Source organism: Ursus americanus, chromosome 25 (assembly GCF_024610735.1).
Source record: "Ursus americanus isolate L20-20 chromosome 25, mUrsAme1.1.p, whole genome shotgun sequence".
NCBI classification, from domain to species: Eukaryota; Metazoa; Chordata; class Mammalia; order Carnivora; family Ursidae; genus Ursus; species Ursus americanus.
This window is the reverse complement of record NC_142151.1, coordinates 22,053,367-22,071,509: the sequence shown is the minus strand read 5'-3', so window position 1 is coordinate 22,071,509 and position 18,143 is coordinate 22,053,367. Positions and strand designations below refer to the sequence as shown.

The 18,143-nt window shown below is 38.6% G+C and overlaps 1 protein-coding gene across 1 annotated transcript in view; it reads right to left on the bottom strand.

Annotated features, from left to right (window-relative positions):
* The window catches only part of ETNK1 (ethanolamine kinase 1), a 67,447-nt gene extending 50,721 nt beyond the window's left edge, over positions 1-16,726 (bottom strand). The window contains exon 1 of the mRNA XM_045811758.2: positions 16,299-16,726. Within this exon, the coding sequence (XP_045667714.1) occupies positions 16,299-16,454 (156 nt within the window). The 5' untranslated portion in view covers positions 16,455-16,726. The remainder of the gene's footprint in view (positions 1-16,298) is intronic.
* Between the last annotated feature and the right edge of the window lie 1,417 nt (positions 16,727-18,143).

Genomic DNA, 18,143 nt, shown 5'->3' with positions numbered 1-18,143 from the left:
TGAGTAAGCAAAGTATCCATGAACAGAGAGAATTTGTACCCCCAAAAAAAGGAAAACAGAAAAAAAAATTTTTAATGACCAAAATTCACCCAAATTTGATGAAGAACTATGAACTCAAAGATCCAGGAAGCTCAATAAGCCTGAACCCAAGCAATATAAAGAAAATAATACCAACACATCTCATAATAAAATTGTTTAAAACCAAAGATTAATCATCTAATGGTAACAGTACCCATTCATTTTATGTTCCATCCACTCAGGCAAATATCAGAGAGCCATCCTTGACCCCTCCCTCTCCATCCCCCACATAAAAAGTTCTCTTCCTAGATAATTCTTAGAAGTTCTGTTTCTTGGGGTGCCTGGATGGCTCAGTCAGTTAAGCATCTGCCTTCGCCTCAGGTCATGATCCCAGGGTTGGGCTCTCCACTCAGTGTGGAGTCTGCTTCTCCCTCTGCCCTTACCCCACTGCTTGCGCACATACTCTCGCTCCCTCTCTTGCTTGCTCTGCTCTCTCTCAAATAAATAAGATCTTTTTTAAAAAAATAAATTAATAAAATACAAATATGAACATGATAAATAAGGAATCTTCAAATGACTCCACACTGCTCAGAGGATAAAGTTCAAGCTCCGCAGGGCACAAAAGTTCCTTGATGCCTCCCTCAAGTTATCTAGCACTCTACCTGACAAATTCACCCTTCTTTTTCTTCACTTCACTAACTTCTAACTTCTAAAATTCCAACATGAGGCACACCTGGGTGGTTCAGTCGGTTAAGCGTCTGCCTTCAGCTCAAACTTCTAAAATTCCAACATGAGGCACACCTGGGTGGTTCAGTCGGTTAAGCGTCTGCCTTCAGCTCAAGTCATGATCTCAAGGTTCTGGGATTAAGTCCCGCATTGGGCTCCCTGCTCGGTGGGGAGGCTGATCCTCCCTCTCCCCGCTCACCCCCCCCCAGCCACTCATGCTCTCTCTTGCTCTCTCTCAAACAAATAAAATCTTTAAAAAAAAATAATAAAATAAAACAAAATTCCAACACAAAAGGGGCACCTGACTAGCACAGTTAGTTGAGCATACGACTCTGATTTTGGCTCAGGTCATAATCTCGGGTGGTGGGGTCAAGCCCTGTGTCCGGCTCTGAGCTCAGCACAGAGTCTGCTTGTCCCTCTCCCTCTGCTCCTCCCCCTACCCGTGCTCTCTCTCTCTCTCTCTAATAAATAAATAATCTTTAAGAAAAAATCCAACACAGGAGCTCTCTCTTCTAGGAGAGAGTACCTAAACTCAGGTAAGGCATAAATACTTCTCAGTACTTAAATAGTACCTTATACATAGCATTTACTAAAATGGACTTTACTTAATTATATTAATTAATTGCTTAATTATATTTGCTGCTCCATGTTACACTGTAAGCTCCTCTGAGATTTGGGAACATGTTGAAAGAAGGAAAAAAGCAACAGTTAAAAACAGGAATATAAAACAAATAGGTCAAACAAAAAGAAAAAAACAGATTTTTTTGAGAGAAAAACTCAACTCTGTAAGTAGTTACACTAAATGTGAAACAACTAAATCCAATTAAAACAGTAAGTGTGAAAAATATATATTTATATATGCGGCTTTTACAAGAGACATGCAAAAGAAAGTTGATGTAGTTATACCATATTAAACAAAATAGATCTTAGCAATATGTTCTGAAAGATAAGGGGACATTTTATAATAATGAAAGAATGGATCAACCAAGAAGATATAACAATTCTAGATTGTATGCATCCAATAACACGGCTTCAAAATATATTTAGTGAAACTGACAAACTAAGTTCATAACTGTTTGAATCTTGAGCACATTTCTCAAGAGATGATTTTTTAAAAACAGGAAAAAGTCATTACATATACAAGCGATCTGAACAACAAAATTAAAAATCCAACTTACTTGACATACACAGAACTGTATCCAACAATAATACACATGCTTTCCAAGCCTACATGAAATATTACCAAAATTGACTAAAGGCTTGATTATGAACAAGCCTCAATAATCATCAAAGATTAAAATCATTCAGAGTATTTTCTCAAACTACAAGAGAATATGTGCTAGACATCAATAACACAAACTGCACATTAACTTAGACACCCCAAATAAAAATGATTAATATAGTAAATTTTATGCTGTTTTTCACCACAGTAAGAAAAAAGATTAAAATTCTCCCACTCATCTGAAATGAAGTCCTAATGGACATAAGTAATCTACGGGATAAAGAAAAAAAAGATAATTAGAAAACATTCTGAACTGAATGATAATAAAGACATTTCAAAACTTGTGGGCACTTGCAGGGTCACATAAATGAAAATATTTTAAAAAGGCAGAAAATTAGTGATCTAAGCTTCCAGCTCAAGAAACTAGAAAAATAACAGCCAATTAATCTTAAAAAAAAATTAGGAAGAAAATAAAACGGCAATCAAAACAGAAAAATTCAACAATCAAAAATTATTCTTTTTTAAGATAATGTTGATTACTTCCAACCAAAATTATCAAGGAAAAAAAAAAAAAGGAACACAAGCTATCAGTAAGATACCACAACATGCCAAGGACATTACAAGAAAATTATAAAGACCACTCTGTCTCATGAACATAGTTGCAAAAATCCTAATCAAAATATTAGTAACAGGGGCACCAGGCTGGCTCAGTCAGAAGGGCATGAGACTCTTGATTTCAGGGTCGTGACTTCGAGCCCCATGCAGGGTGCAGAGATTATTTAAGTAAATAAAAACTTAAAAATATACTAACACAATATAAAAAAAGAATACACCAGAACCAAACAGGGCCTACTCTATGAAAGCAAAGGTTTTTAACATTCAAATTTTTTTTAAAAATCAATGTTCTTCAGCTCAATGACAGAAAAGTGGAGGAAAATCATGCAATTGTCATGAGGTGCAAAAAAAAGCACATGATAAAATTCAGTACTCATGTATGATGAAACATCTGCAAACTAAGAATAAAATGAAAACTTCCTTGGAACCCCTAGCTGGCTCAGTCCATACAGGATGCGACCCTTGATCTCGGGGTTGTGAGTTTGAGGTCCACTTAAAAATACACACATATGTAAGTTTAAAAGAGGAAACTTCCTTAATCTGACAGAGTATCCAAAGAAAACCTACACAAAACATCATACCTCATAATAAACTATTGAAAGTGTTCTCCCTGAGATTGGGAACGAGATAAGGGTGCCCACTATCACCCTGCATTTCAACATTGTGCTGGACGTCCTGGCCAGTGCAATAAGGCAAAGAAAGAAAAGAAAAGAAAAGAAAAGAAAAGAGAAGAAAAGAAAAGAAAAGAAAAGAAAGAACAGGAATAGGAAAGGGAAAAACAAAACTGTCATTATTTGCAGATACAGAAAATGCAAAATGAATACATATTTTAAACATTATTATTAATGTTTGAAAAATTCAATATAGAACAATCAACTGAATTTCTGTATACCAACAATCCATTATTTTTTAAGATTTTATTTATTTATTTGACAGAGAGAGAGAGAGAGAGAGAACACAAGTAGAGGGAGAAGCAGAGGGAGAGAGAGAAACAGGCTCTCTGCTGAGCAGGGAGCCCGATGCGGGGCTCATCCCAGGACCCTGGGACCATGACCTGAGCCTAGGGCAAACACTTAACCGACTAAGCCATCCAGTGAATTTATAATTCACAAATTTTCTTTTGTGAAAATTGAAAAGCTAAATCTGCAATTTATATGGCAATTTAAAAAGTCAAGAACAGTCAAGGCAATTTTAAAGAACAAAGTCAGAATCCTGTACCAAGGACTACAGTAACTATATCACATACCAACACCCATAACAGTTCATCAAGTTCTACACTTGACGATATGTGCTTTTTATTGTCACTTACCAACAACAAATAGATTTTTATTAGAAAGAGTTAATGTAATACTCAGATCAGGAAGAATGCACATTCATGGAAATATTCTCATTACCTTCAACTCAGTAATCTTAGAGAAAATTCCCCAAAGCCTTATGGTTTTTAACACTGAAAAGAAATATAGAGGTCCTTTGGCACTTTCTCTAATTTCTGCCTTAGTATTTTTTTTTTTTGAAGATTTTATTTATTTATTTTTGTGAGAGAGAGGGAGAATGCATGTGTGCATGGGGAGGAGAGGCAGAGGGAGAAGCAGACTCCCCACTGACTGGGGAGCCTGATGTGGGACTCAATCCCAGAACCCTGGGATCATGACCTAAGCTGAAGGCAGACATTTAACCAACTGAGACACCCAGGCACCTTCTACCTTAGTATTTTAAAGAGGAGATACAGATGTAAATATATATATACACATGGTCCCCAACTTATGACGGTCTGACTTAAAATTTTCCAACTTTACAATGGTGTAAAAGCGATACACATTCAGTAGAAACCATATTTTGAATATGAATTTAGGGCTGGCAATACACAGTATGATCCTCTCTCATGATAGCAGGCAGCAGCTGCAGCTTTCAATCAACCACAAGATCATGAGAATAAACAACCAATACTTAACAACCATTCTGTACCCATACAACCATTCTGTTTTTCGCTTACAGAACAGTATTCAACAAATTACATAAAATATTCAACACTTTATTATAAAATAGGTTTTGTGTTAGATGATTTTGCCCAACTGTAGGCAAATATCAGTGTTCTGGGCACATTTAAGGTAGGCTAGGCTAAGCTAATGATGTGCAGTAGGTTACACATGTAAAATGCATTTCTGATTTAGGACTTTTTTTACTTACAATGGGTATTAGGATGTAACTACATTGTAAGTCAAAGGATACATACATATATATATGAAATGAAATGAAATGAAATTTTTTAGTCTATTACATATAGCATTCTCAACACAGATATCACCAACAAGGAACAAAAAAAATCTTAGGTTTTACAATGGTTTGTGGATCACCAAAACTCAAATCCTATTCTTCAGTATATAATTTGAGCCACTAAATGAGACAACTTTTACGTTAAGTAGAAATCAACAAAATTTTTAATTAAACTTTCTATTTAGAGAGTAATTATTAAAAGGGTCGAGAAACAATGGCCTAGAACACAGACGTATTCAATAAATGTTTTCTTATGCATACACGGATTGTAAAATACCTTGGAAATAATCAATTCGTAGAATAAGAACACTTTGGCCTAGATAAGTTCCCTTACTTACAATGGCAGAACAGGTTAAAAAGCCTGTATCACAACTCTTAATCTGTTTCAAGGATATCAAGACCCACCCTCAAGTTCACTAGCATGATCCTAGACTCACTGTAATACTGCTAAAGCATTATTTGGGGAAAAAAATAAAGAAGGGGTTAGAGAATGATAAATCCCTGATGCCAGGTGTTTGCCGAATCACCCATAGTATTAAACAGCAGGCATGTCGCCATCTGTTACAGGAGGTAAAAGTAAATGAAACCTAGCAATGACAGCTCTAACCCCAGGAGTTTAGTCACTGAATCCACAATAAAATGCAAAATGAGAAATTGGCTAAATGCACAGCTTCCTGGCTATTGTTAGCATAGCACCTAGAACAGAAAGCTAAAGACACTTTTAGGGTGGATTGTGACATTACACAGACCCAGATTCCAACCAGTCCAATGCAACATCAAGCTGCTAATTTCAAAATCAACACAAAAGAGAAAAATCATGCTGAACAGTAGATTTACAGCTGCTTACCAAAATGATTCAGATGGCAAGGAGACAAAATCAGGAAACTACTGAAACCAGGGGAGAAAGCGTAAAAGTTGTCTCATTTAGTGGCTCAAGCTAGCTCCCTAAAAAACCTTTATTAATATGGCCCATAGAATGGTTAAATTAGGGGCTCCTGGGTGGCTCAGTCGTTAAGCGTCTGCCTTTGGCTCAGGGCGTGATCCCAGCGTTCTGGGATCAAGCCCCACATCAGGCTCCTCCCCTGGGAGCCTGCTTCTTCCTCTCCCACTCCCCCTGCTTGTGTTCCCACACTCGCTGGCTGTCTCTCTCTGTCAAATAAATAAATAAAATCTTAAAAAAAAAAAAAAAAGAATGGTTAAATTAGAAGAGGTCTATGGTTTGAAGACCATGGCATGTTTGCATTAATGCAGGACCCATACAGCTCACTAGTGACAGTCCCTAATGGCAGTGACTAACTGCCAAACAAGAGTGCTAGCCTGGTACAATGAATGAAAGTAGCTAGAAAAGTTTGTTTATCCTGAGAAGGGGAACTGTCCTGTCCTTTGCATGCAAAGCAGAATAGTCCAGATGTGATATGCTATACATGCAGGGCACACTAGACTTGCTTTAGAGTGACCAAGATATTCAACCACTTAACATGTCCCACCCCCAGGTCACAGTGAATACTGTGTGATAAAGATTACTCCTACTACATGGGTCCCCCATGTAACTTTACTGTTACCAACACAAGAAACTATTCAGGATATTGGATCAGATTTGCTGTCTCAAAAGATAAGGGAGAGGGCAAATCTACTTGCCCCAAAAGAATGGAAGTTTTCAGTGGTTATTGAAAAAGCAGACAAATAAAGCAGATACTGATGAGGCTGAAGCTAAAGTTTTTAATTTAACATTATCAGAGACTGAGTGGACTGACAGGAGTTGCTACTAGTTTCCCAGCATTGAAGGGCGCCTAACTAATCCACTCTACTCTAGTTTGGGAGACCTTAAAAAACCAGAACACAAAGAGAATACAAAGATGATGTTAAGAGTATGCCACCAATCTGGGAATTAATCAAGATGAAAAGTGACTGTGAAGGTAGGACTTTGTACTGGCTACTTCCGTAGCCTGGGACCCAAGACCAATGCACATATGTGTGTAAAATGGCCTAGAGTTGGAAAGAAGAAACCTTTTTGAGAGTCCTTGATATGGTAGCCCAATGCATTGAATCTAACACCTATGTGAGAGACTCTAAAAGGAGCAACAATGGGGATGCTACTGTCGATGGGAAAGTTTGGATGCAAATTAGAGTGTTGGAACAGATATTATATGAGGTGGTTTTGTCTCCTTTGCCAGAATGTATTACTGAATAGATTATGTTTTATGGGAAACTTATTTACTATTATAAAACAGAAGACACATAAATTCACCCTTCAATCTGGACTAATTGACTGTATCAGTTGGGAACATACAGAATTGCCCAAACCTGCCACAGATGCTATTCCCCACAATATAGACTACCTGGTGGGGAAAAAGAGTTTATAGCTTTAATGACACCTCAGAAGCTAAAGTGGTTATCAATAAGCTTGAAGGTCATTTTGAGACCCCCAAAACATAATCCAATACCTTCTTTCAGTATGAGGCACTGTACTGCAACTACAAACCCTAAGATGGTAAAAATATTAAACTCTACTTAGCCACTATGAAATTTCTTTAGTCCTAAGGATGATTTAAGATACCAAGGAGGGAACCTGTTTTGACATGTAGTTATGGTGTAGTTACTGAATTTAAATGAATAAACTCTCTAGGGCCAATAAAATAGTAAAGACAAGCTTCATTAAGATAATGATTACTAAACAAACTAAAAACCCTAGAAAGGTGGAAATTAATACATTTCAGTTAACTGTTTTGTGGAAGGAACCACTGGATTCCATCATCTTCCAAAATAACAAAATTAAAAGGAATGTAATAAACAACACCATTTTCACCTCTCCCACTGGCAACAAATTTTAAATTTGGTATCAGGGATTGGACAATGTATAAGGAAAAATGTACTCTCCAACACCATGTTGAGGAGTATAAATGAACACGACTTTCATGACAATTTAGCAACAGTAAAGTGAGAAACAGCATGATAGTTTTACGTGTCAGCTTGGATTGGCTATAATACCCAGTTACTCAATCAAACACTAATTTAGAAGCAGCTGTGAAAGTATTTTGTAGATGCACTTAACATCTACAATCAGTTAACATGGATGGGCCTCATCCAATCACTTTAAGGAATGTAAAAGTAAAACAAGTCCCTGAAAAAAATTCTGCGTTAAGACTATAGCATCGGGGGGCGCCTGGGAAGCGCAGTGGTTAAGCATCTGCCTTCAGCTCAGGGCGTGATCCCGGCATTCCGGGATCGAGTCCCACATTGGGCTCCTCCGCTGGGAGTCTGCTTCTTCCTCTCCCACTCCCCTGCTGTGTTCCCTCTCTCTCTTGGCTATCTGTCACATAAATAAATAAAATCTTTAAAAAAAAAAAAAAAGACTATAGCATCAGGGCACCTACGTGGTTCAGTCAATTAGGCACCTGACTCTTGGTTTCGGCTCAGGTCACAGTCTCAAGGGTGGTGGGGTTGAGCCCGCATCACGCTCCGCACTGGGGCTCCATGCTCAGCAGATAGTCTGCTTAAAATTCTCTCCCTTTGCTCCTCCCGTGACTTGCGCACGCACACACACACACGGGCTCTCTTTCTCTCTCAAATAAATAAATCTTAAAAAAAAAAAAAAAAAAAAAAGACTACAGCATCAACTCCTGGCTAAGTTTCTAGCCTATAATCCTGCCCTGCAATTCAGACTTAACGGCCTCTACAATTGGTATGAGCCAATTCTTTGAAATAACGCCCAGACACCATATATATGAAGTTCTGTTTCTCTGAATGACCCTAACTGGCACACAGTTTTTAATCATTTAATTCCACTAATAAGGTTCAGGGGCGCCTGGAAGGTTCAGTCAGAGGAGCATGTGACTCTATTTTTTTTTAAAGATTTTATTTATTTATTTGACAGAGAGAGAGCCAGCAAGAGAGGGAACACAAGCAGGGGGAGTGGGAGAGGAAGAAGCAGGCTTCCCAGAGGAGCAGGGAGCCCGATGCGGGGGATCACGCCCTGAGCCGAAGGCACAGGCTTAACAACTGAGCCACCCAGGCACCCCAGCATGTGACTCTTGATCTCAGGATTGTGAGTTCAAGCCCCACGTCGGGTGCAGAGATTAAATAAATAAATGAACTTAAAAAAAAAAAAAATTTACTCTGAGGACATATTTATAAAAGTTATCCAAAAATATGTATATATAAAAGCAGCTCATGCAATACTGTTTTTAATATGCAAAAAATAAAAACAATTCAATGTTGTTTAAAAAAATATGGGCAGGGGCACCTGGGTGGCTCAGTCAGTTGGTTGAGCCTCCAACTCTCGGTTTCCACTCAGGTCATGATCTCAGGGTCGTAAGAGCAAGCCCCATATCAGGCTCCATGCCCAGCAGTGAGTCTGCTTGAGATTCTCCCTCTCCCACTGTCTCTCCCCTTACTTGTGCAAGCATGCATGCAGTGTGCATGCACATGCTCTCTCTCTAAAATAAATAAATCTTTAAAATAAAATATGGGCAGGGGCACCTGGGTGGCTCAGTTGGTTAAGCAGTTAAGTGTCTGACTTCAGCTCAGATCATGATCTCAGGGGTCCTGGGATGGAGCCCCACGTGGGGCTCCCTGTTCAGCAGGGAGTCTGCTTCTCCCTCTCCTTCTCCCTCTGCCTCTGCCTCTCCTCCCCACTCATGCTCTCTAATAATTAAATAAAATCTTTAAAAAAAAACATGGGACATACTACATATACTGACACAGGAGAGTGTCTGAGATATATTATTTTAAAATGCAACATACAGAATAACTTTGTTGTGTATACAAAAGGAATACAATTATATTTACTGATATTAACATATGTAGATATGTTCCCTAATAAATCCATAATCTGCTAGTTTTTTAGAAGTTCGAAAACTGCTCATAAAATTACAGTGGGGAGAATGAATGACTTGGAAGTCGAGGGAGTTAAACTTTTTACTTTTCATCTTATAGCCTTGTATATGTTTTAAATGTTTTATTAAGAGCATATATTATTTATTTTTTTAAACAAAATCAACAGGTTTAGATAAGATATGAACCTTTCTAATTTTCTACTTTATACTCCAGAATTTTTTAAACTTCATTTTAGTAATTAACTCACATGATGTTTAACATGACCAAATACTAGGTTTTTAAACATCACACATTATAGTCAATAACACACTAACATGGGAAAGTGAAAGAAAGGCAGCATGAAAAAAAAGGTACAAAATTGTACATATGGTATGATCATAACTATGTAAATTATGTATGGAGGAAGCAGAAGATAATTAAAAAATAGTTGATTTTTTAAATAAAATATGGATAGGACATGGTTTTTCTTCCTATTCAAAGTTTCAATATTGTGATATATCTTTTTAGTAAAACTAAATTATTTCATGTTCATGTCCCTTGTAAAGGGAAATTCATACACTTAATATATTATTAATATATTAATATATTATTTTCTCAATACTGACTTGCAAAAAAATGACTAATTCAAAACAGTCTGTTAAAAAAAAAAAATAAATGCTATTTTGACTACCACTAGAGGGAGGGAGAGATTACGACCAGGAAGGAAAATGGGAGACATTCTGGGTTGCTTATATCTTCTTTCCCAGGATTTGGGTTCCACACTGTTATACAAAAAAATTTATGTTTCAGGCGTTTTCCTGTATGTTTGTTGTATCTCACGATTTTTAAAAGGGTGATAAAAATGTATTTATTTATGGCCCATCTGTTATATCAAAGAGCAAAATAACTCCTGAGATGACAAAATCATGAGAAATAACCTGATTCCTTAAATATATGTCTTCCATTACTTCCCCATCTTTGTCACCCACAGAAAAGAAAAAAGAAAAAAAAACCCACTTAAGCTTCCCTTTTCCCTCACCTGCACGCAATTAACTCATGCATATTTACTTTCTGAAATGTCAAATCTGTCCTTTATTTTCATCTCCAAGGCCACTGAGCTAATTTGGGTCACAGCATTTCTTGTCTGGACTAACAGTCTCTCCTACGTTAAGTCTTTCTCAAACATTTTTTAATGTGATACTCAGACAAAAATATACATTTATCATCTAATTCAGTACATACTTTCATATGAAACTAAAACAAGCTTCACCAAACAGTCCTTACCCTATTATTTGCAAGACTCTGACCTATCCTATTACATCCTATTTTAACTCATCTTTTTAAACTGTAGTGGGTTTCAATCCACTATACTGATTTAACATCCTATTAGTGTGGGGTAACCACCAGTTTCAAAAACGATGTCCTAAGCGATCACTTATTCCCCAATTCAAAACATCTCGTTCAACTACTGCTGCCTTCAATACGGTCTGCCACTGCTCTAAAAAATACACAAAACTCACCTGCTTAAAAACATTAATTGGCTTCCTATTAAGTACTAGATAATAAAATACCACCTCCTTAATGAAGCACAAAACCTGCACTTCTAACAACTGGCTTTCTCAAAAATCAGTCCCACTTCTTTTCTTGTTCACACTCCATTCTGCCCAAAATACTCATAGCCTAGCTGTGTGTTTTTTTCCCTCATAGTCTAGCATCATGAAAGTAGTTTTCATTGCCCAGAAATGCTTCCTCACTCCATCTGACCGTATCTTTCCTTCAAAGTTCAGTTCAGGTATCCCCTCCTCTATGAAGCAAGCCTCCCTCCCCTCCTACATTTTCCCATGCCTACCTTCTGCTATAGTTGGTTGTACAAAAGAATGCTGCTTAAATTAAATTAGCATCATGCCTGCTGCAAAAAATATATATCAGGGGGCACCTGGGTGGCTCAGTCGTTTAAGTATCAGGCTCTTGATTCTGGTTTAGGTCATGGACTCAGGGTGTGACATCGAGCCCTGCATCAGGCTCCTTGCTCATCCCAGAGTCTGCTTCTCTCTCTCTCCCCCACACACACCCCTCCCTCTGCCCCTCCTCACTCGCATGCTCTCCCTCTCTAAAATAAATAAATCTTTTAAAATATATATATGTGTCAGAATTACTGAATTTTAGGAGATCACAATCGTTTCAGATCAATTATTCCATTTACAAATGGGGAGGAGTGCTGCTGAGGGAGACAGGAGGGGGAGAGTTGGAAGCATGTAGTACTAAAATATATTATGCATAACTTTATTTCACTTCTCCGGATATTTTACTATTAGTATTAAAGTAGTAAAAATGGCTGCTGGTAGTAAAATTACTATTAGCAGTAAAGCTGTATTAGAGTAGTAAAATTCTATTATTTTCTGCTAGTCTACTATTTTCCAAGGTAGATACTAATCCCATTTCAAAGAGATTTAAAACTTGCCAAAGGTTACAAACAGCTGGTATCAGGATTCAAAAACCATCGCCTTTCCACCACATTACGCTGAGGCCCCAAAGAGAGGTCAAGTTGTTTGTTTAGTCCAAGTCACACAGCCATTAATACCTGAAAATGAACTAGCAAGTGAGGCTTCTGACTTTTTAGTCACATCTTAATAAAAGACATGGAAGCTTATCACATCTCTGGGGAGCCTAGCTAGCTCATTTGGTAGAGCATCAACTCTTACTGTCCAGGTCACGAGTTCAAGCTCCACGCTGGGCGTAGACATTACTTAAAAATATATATCTCTATATACAGATATATACACACATCTTTGATAGGAGCCTATCAAACATCATACATCTCCCTTAGCTATATTCAACAGTCCTTATTCTTATAACAATACTTTATTATTATAAAACACTGAAATCAAAAGAGGAGGAATAAGAAATGGAAAACTGGACCTAACTGCTGATATAAAAAGTTATACTGAATAAGAACTATGACCCCTTAAATATATCTACAGGATTCAAGATTCCTACATCATATCCTTCTGGCACACTTAATACATTACTTAAATCTACCTAAGACTTTTCAGAGACTTCTATCACTTAAAGTAAGGAACAAACTTTTTTTTTAAAGATTTATTTATTTATTTATTTGAGAGACTGTATGGCACAAACCTGGGGGCCAGGGGCGGGGGGCGAGCAGAGGGAGAGGGAGAAAGAGAATCTCAAGCTGACTCTAAGCAGAGTGGAGCCTGGAGCCAGAGATCACGACCCAAGCTGAAATCAAGAGTCAGACACTCAACCTAGTGAGCCACCCAGGCACCCCCAAACTCATCTTTTTAAAAACAGAAAAAAGGGGGGAAAAAACCACCTGAAACTAAGGTAACATTATGTGTCAACTATACTTTAAAAAGGGGGGGTTATTAAGTTAGAACACTGAAGGAAACAGAGTTTAATAGAACTGTATATATTTTGGTTTTGATTCTTCATTTAAATATTATTAAAGGGGCGCCTGGGTGGCTCAGTTGGTTGAACCTCTGCCTTTGCTCTGGTCATAATCTCAGGGTCCTGGGATCAAGCTCCACATCGGGCTCCCTGCTCCTCGGAGAGCCTGCTTATCCCTCTCCCCCTGCCTGTGTGTGTGCACACACAGGCTCTCTCTCTTTCTCTATCAAATAAATGAATAAAATCTTGTTTTAAAAAATAAATAAATAATCAAATATTAAATATCAAATACCAATAATAAAATACCAATGATTATAGGTTTTTTAATAGGATATTTTAGTGACTATCCCCAACATAGCTAAGAGAAGGAAGGGAATATGAAAACTGCTATGTAGCTATACAACCAAACAGAAATACTGGTTTCCAAGATAGTGTACGTATGTTTAAAAAATAAAGGAATATCAAAACTATCCATCCAAAAACATGAAAAAACTTGTAGCACAGCAGAAAAAAAAGTACGCTTTTTAAATGTTCTTCTGTAGTCTTTGCACATGAATATGAATGTTCACTCCAAAAACACTATATTGTGATTGTTTTATCTTCCCTATTAGACTGGAAATTTCAATAAAATATTATGAAATAAAAAGCACTGTGACTGGTACAGTTGTTTCTGATCTACTCTGCCTACTCTAATACGGTACAATCCAAAAAGCTCACCACCCCTTTTATATTTTTTCAATCTTGTGTGAATAGGAAAACCAAAAAATTAACTTGCTAAAATCCCGTCTAAAAAGAGATATAGCATCCCATGTGTATTTAAGTTTTGAGCAAAGACTGGGCCCTGTATCATTTTGACTGCATCAAAGTCTTTTTTGCTTGCTTCTGGATTTTCCAGTATGTTCTGAATAGTTTAGTTCAGGCGTAACTGCCAGGTAAAATATTACTAGACTAAGCTTCTAAGGTATGTTTAAAGCATATTTTAATTACACAAAAATTAAAAAAAAAAAATTCTTTGAAAAAAATGGGCTATATACCCGTATTAATCCACTGAATATATACTTCCCCTTCTGAAATGTTAAGTATGATTGTTACCTTTATACTTCAAAGGAAATAAAAGCAAATCTCAAAAGAAATATTCCCACTGAGATTTACTAAAGAAATCCTGAAGCATCATAAAGAAGAGTCTGGAATGACAGAATATGGGAGTCAGATTTTCTCAAGTTGAGAAACCACCAATGAATGACCAATTCAGAGTACTAGTTGTCTCAGCTTCTGGATCAAAAGCATTGTTTGCACAGGGAAGGCTTATATTTCTAACTAATAAACATCCTTAGAGCAAAAAAAAAAAAAAAAGTATTTACCTTCACTGACAAATAAGTGTATTAGAAGTTTCGATTAGGAGTCCAAAGGCCTTAAAGCCAAAAGTTGCTACATAGATAAAAGGTAAGATTCAATCCCAAATACTTTCTGACAATCAAAAAATTTGATGTTACCATATTTTGTCCTTCTTTTACCTATACCCTGGCTTTATTTCACTGAGTTTCACCTCAAAAAAAAAAAAAAAAGTATCTACCTAATACAGTTGTTTGTAAGATTAAATGATAAAATATATGCATGACTTTACTCACAACCTGGCACACTGGTACTTCAGGGTAGCTATTTTTACTGTTCTACAGACAAATACATCATCAGTGGAACAACAGTCTTCAAAGCTTCGAATTATAAAGTCTCTACTTAAAAAGGAGCATAGTCTGTCGGCACCAAAGTTTCCCAGGAAGTAGCACTGCCTTTAATTAGTATGTTTAGTTTATAATTGACTGCCAGAATATAAATCATTTTAATAAATATAAAGCTCTTCTTCAGGAAGAGTTAATGAATAATAAACTAAAGAAGTTCAGAGTTTCAATTTGGAAGTTTCAATTTTGGAAGTTTCAAATAATTTAACTTTCTTAATTAAAGGAAATAGAGCATACCAGTTTTTTTAAATTACACATGAAAATCATTCTAGATTCACTATGTCCTGCTTAGTTAGCTAACGCTCTCTTAAAATTTCAAAATTTTCGTCTAACAATTTTTTCCCAAAATCATATGGGTCCTTTTAATATGCTCAAAACTCTTCTAGGCAACAAGAACTGAAACTAACACTTCTGAAAGACCAAGTGTCAGGAACTGTTCTGGGCCCTAGAGCGCTATTCATGTTTTATTCATCTTTGTATAGGTGACTACTTTAGCAAAGAATCTGAGATACTGTTAATAACACTGCTGAATAAACTAGTCAACAAAATAAAGCAGATGATTTGGCTGCTTCTTACATTATTGCTCAGATTTGAAACAAACCCCAAATATCTCAGCCTTCAGAATTATTGACTTTATTTTGTGTATGCAAGGAAAATGGAGGTTCATTGTCGTATATCCTGAAACTCTAAAAGTCAAAATATTCAAAATAAATGCCATACATACTATGTGATAACTTATTAGAAATAAGTTATTAGAAAAGACCTAAATCTCTAAGCATTTTTTTCTCCCAATTCTTCTCTATGAATACAATGGCACACTGATCGATCTAACATCAGATATGGTTAATTTTACTAATACGACTAAAAAAATTCAGAAATATCGATTCAAATAAAATATGTGTGGTGCTACCTAAGAAACCAATCGAGTAATGCATGACTATGGTTATTACTTTGAAATCGAGTACTCTCGCCAATCCGAGGATTTGAGAAAATAAAACGCAGGGTGAGACATCAATGGGAGTAAACCGCCAGGGAGGGGGAGGGGCGGGAAGGGAAAGGAAAAGATCAGAAGGATTAATTACTGCATTATCTGTGGAAGGAGAGAAGGTAACTACGGACGACTGAAGAGGACCCCTTGCAAGGAGAATGGAAAAGGTTCCTTTTGCAGTTAAAAGGGACTGGGGAGTAGGAGGAGGGGCAACTATCAACAGGAATTTTCCCGGTGTGAATGGGTGCGTCACTTACGTAGCTGCTTCCAGAAAGAAAATTTGCCCTACGGACAACCTCAATAAGCAATTGTGAAGGAAGGGGGAGTGACCTTCGTAGGTTTGATGGGAGGAAACACACGGTCACTTCCCAAAGGATTGAGGAAGAAGACGTTCCCGTTGGTTCTCCCCCATCAGGGGGAAACTGAAGGGACTGTGAAAACCCCCCAGGGCCGAGTCTGGGTTGTAAGAGACCCCGTGCTGAAATGTGGGCGTTACCTGCAGGGTCACCTCCTGAGGGTCCCAGTGCGGACGCAGGTGTTGCAGGAGGCTAAGGGCCCCCTCCCTGCAGCGTTGCTCCTCCTGATCCTGAACCGTGACGTCCAACTTGGGCACCTCCGGGGAGCCGTGCGGAACGTGGATGTAATTGGCCATGGCCCAGGCGACGGCAGAGACTACCACCACGACGACGGCGACGGCGACCACGAGAACGGCGGGCGCCGACAGGCTGGTGGATTCTTCCGTCCCGGGGCGCCCTCGCAGGAGGGCTAGGGGCGCTCAAACTGACGGGCGAGCGGTAGGAGAACGGGTGGACGCAGCACTCTCGCCGACCCAGGTCTGGACAGCAGCTGAACTGAGAAGAGGATGTTCACGGGAAAAATTCCGCTCGTCTGCGCTCCACCGCCAGCGACCGCAGAGCATGCCGGGACTGGCCTGACGCTGGCGTCATGCGCAGGGCGGAGTCTCCGTCTGCGTCAGAGGCTGAAGACCACTTTCTAACCTCGAGCACAATGGGCTGGCTGCCGTGAGCTCGCTTTTTCGGTCATAAAACCCTCAGCCCGGCTTGCTACTAGTCTGAAAACGCAGGCTCCTCCTCAGGTTTGAGCCTGAGCTCTGACAAGACGGGAAAGGCTATGAAGCTTTAGCTTAGCTGAGCAGGACCGTTTGGTGGCTGGGTTTGAGTTATGGCTGAGTTTTTCTGGGAAGTGAGGGGCATACTCTGAAATAACCCCCGGAAAAGTCTCTGAATTTGGCCTGAATATGGGCAAGGGGGTTAACTGGATCGCCCCAATCGTGGAGCTGCGCTGTACTGGCGACCGCATAGTTGGGTGGGCGGCTATATTCCCATCAACTGTATACTGAGATCATGGTATTTGGGGCAAACGAGATATTTGTGTAAAGACAACGACAGCACTTCAAGATTTATTTTTAAGGCCAAATGTTTGACCATACTGAGAATTATTCAGAGCCAGGAAAAACAGGTTGTAGTCTAGAATGAAGATGAAGGGGAAGGAAAGAAAAATAGTTTTGAGACTCAGCACTACAGTGGCTCCATGCCTGTTTCAGGGTACTCCTGCATGGACCTTAAAATAGTTACCATAAACCTTTAGTTTCTAAGTTTTATAGGGACCTCCTAATTTTCTTTGTGATTTAGGTAAATGGTCTGAGATGTGACTTACTAATCTGTCTTCCCTGAAATACTTAGGACATGGTGAATATGTTTATTAGTGGTAAATTAAATCACTAACTGGATTCAGCTTAATTAGCATTCAAATGCTTAATTACCTCCTTAATATGAGTTTACATTCTGATTGTTCAGAATGAACCTACTTAGTTTTGTAAATCACAAAATAAATAGCTCACTATCAATAAGGGTAAACTCATAAACTAAAAGGAAGAGGGGCGCCTGGGTGGCACAGCCAGCGAGAGAGGGAACACAAGCAGGGGGAGTGGGAGAGGAAGAAGCAGGCTCATAGCAGAGGAGCCTGATGTGGGGCTCGATCCCACAACGCCGGGATCACGCCCTGAGCCAAAGGCAGATGCTTAACCGCTGTGCCACCCAGGCGCCCCTAAGTGTCCAACTCTTGATTTTGACTAAGGTCATGAACTAAGGGTGGTGAGTTGGAGACCCCCAGGGAATCTGCTTGAAATTCTCCCCCTTCTTCCCACAACATGTGTGTGCTTTCTCTCTCTCTCTCTCTCTCTGAAATAAATATATAAGTTTTGGGGCACCTGGGTGTCTCGGTTGGTTAAGTGTCTGCCTTCGGCTTAGGTTATAATCTCAGGGTCCTAGAATCCAGCCCCAAGTTGGGCTCCCTACTCAGCAGGGAGTCAGTTTCTCCC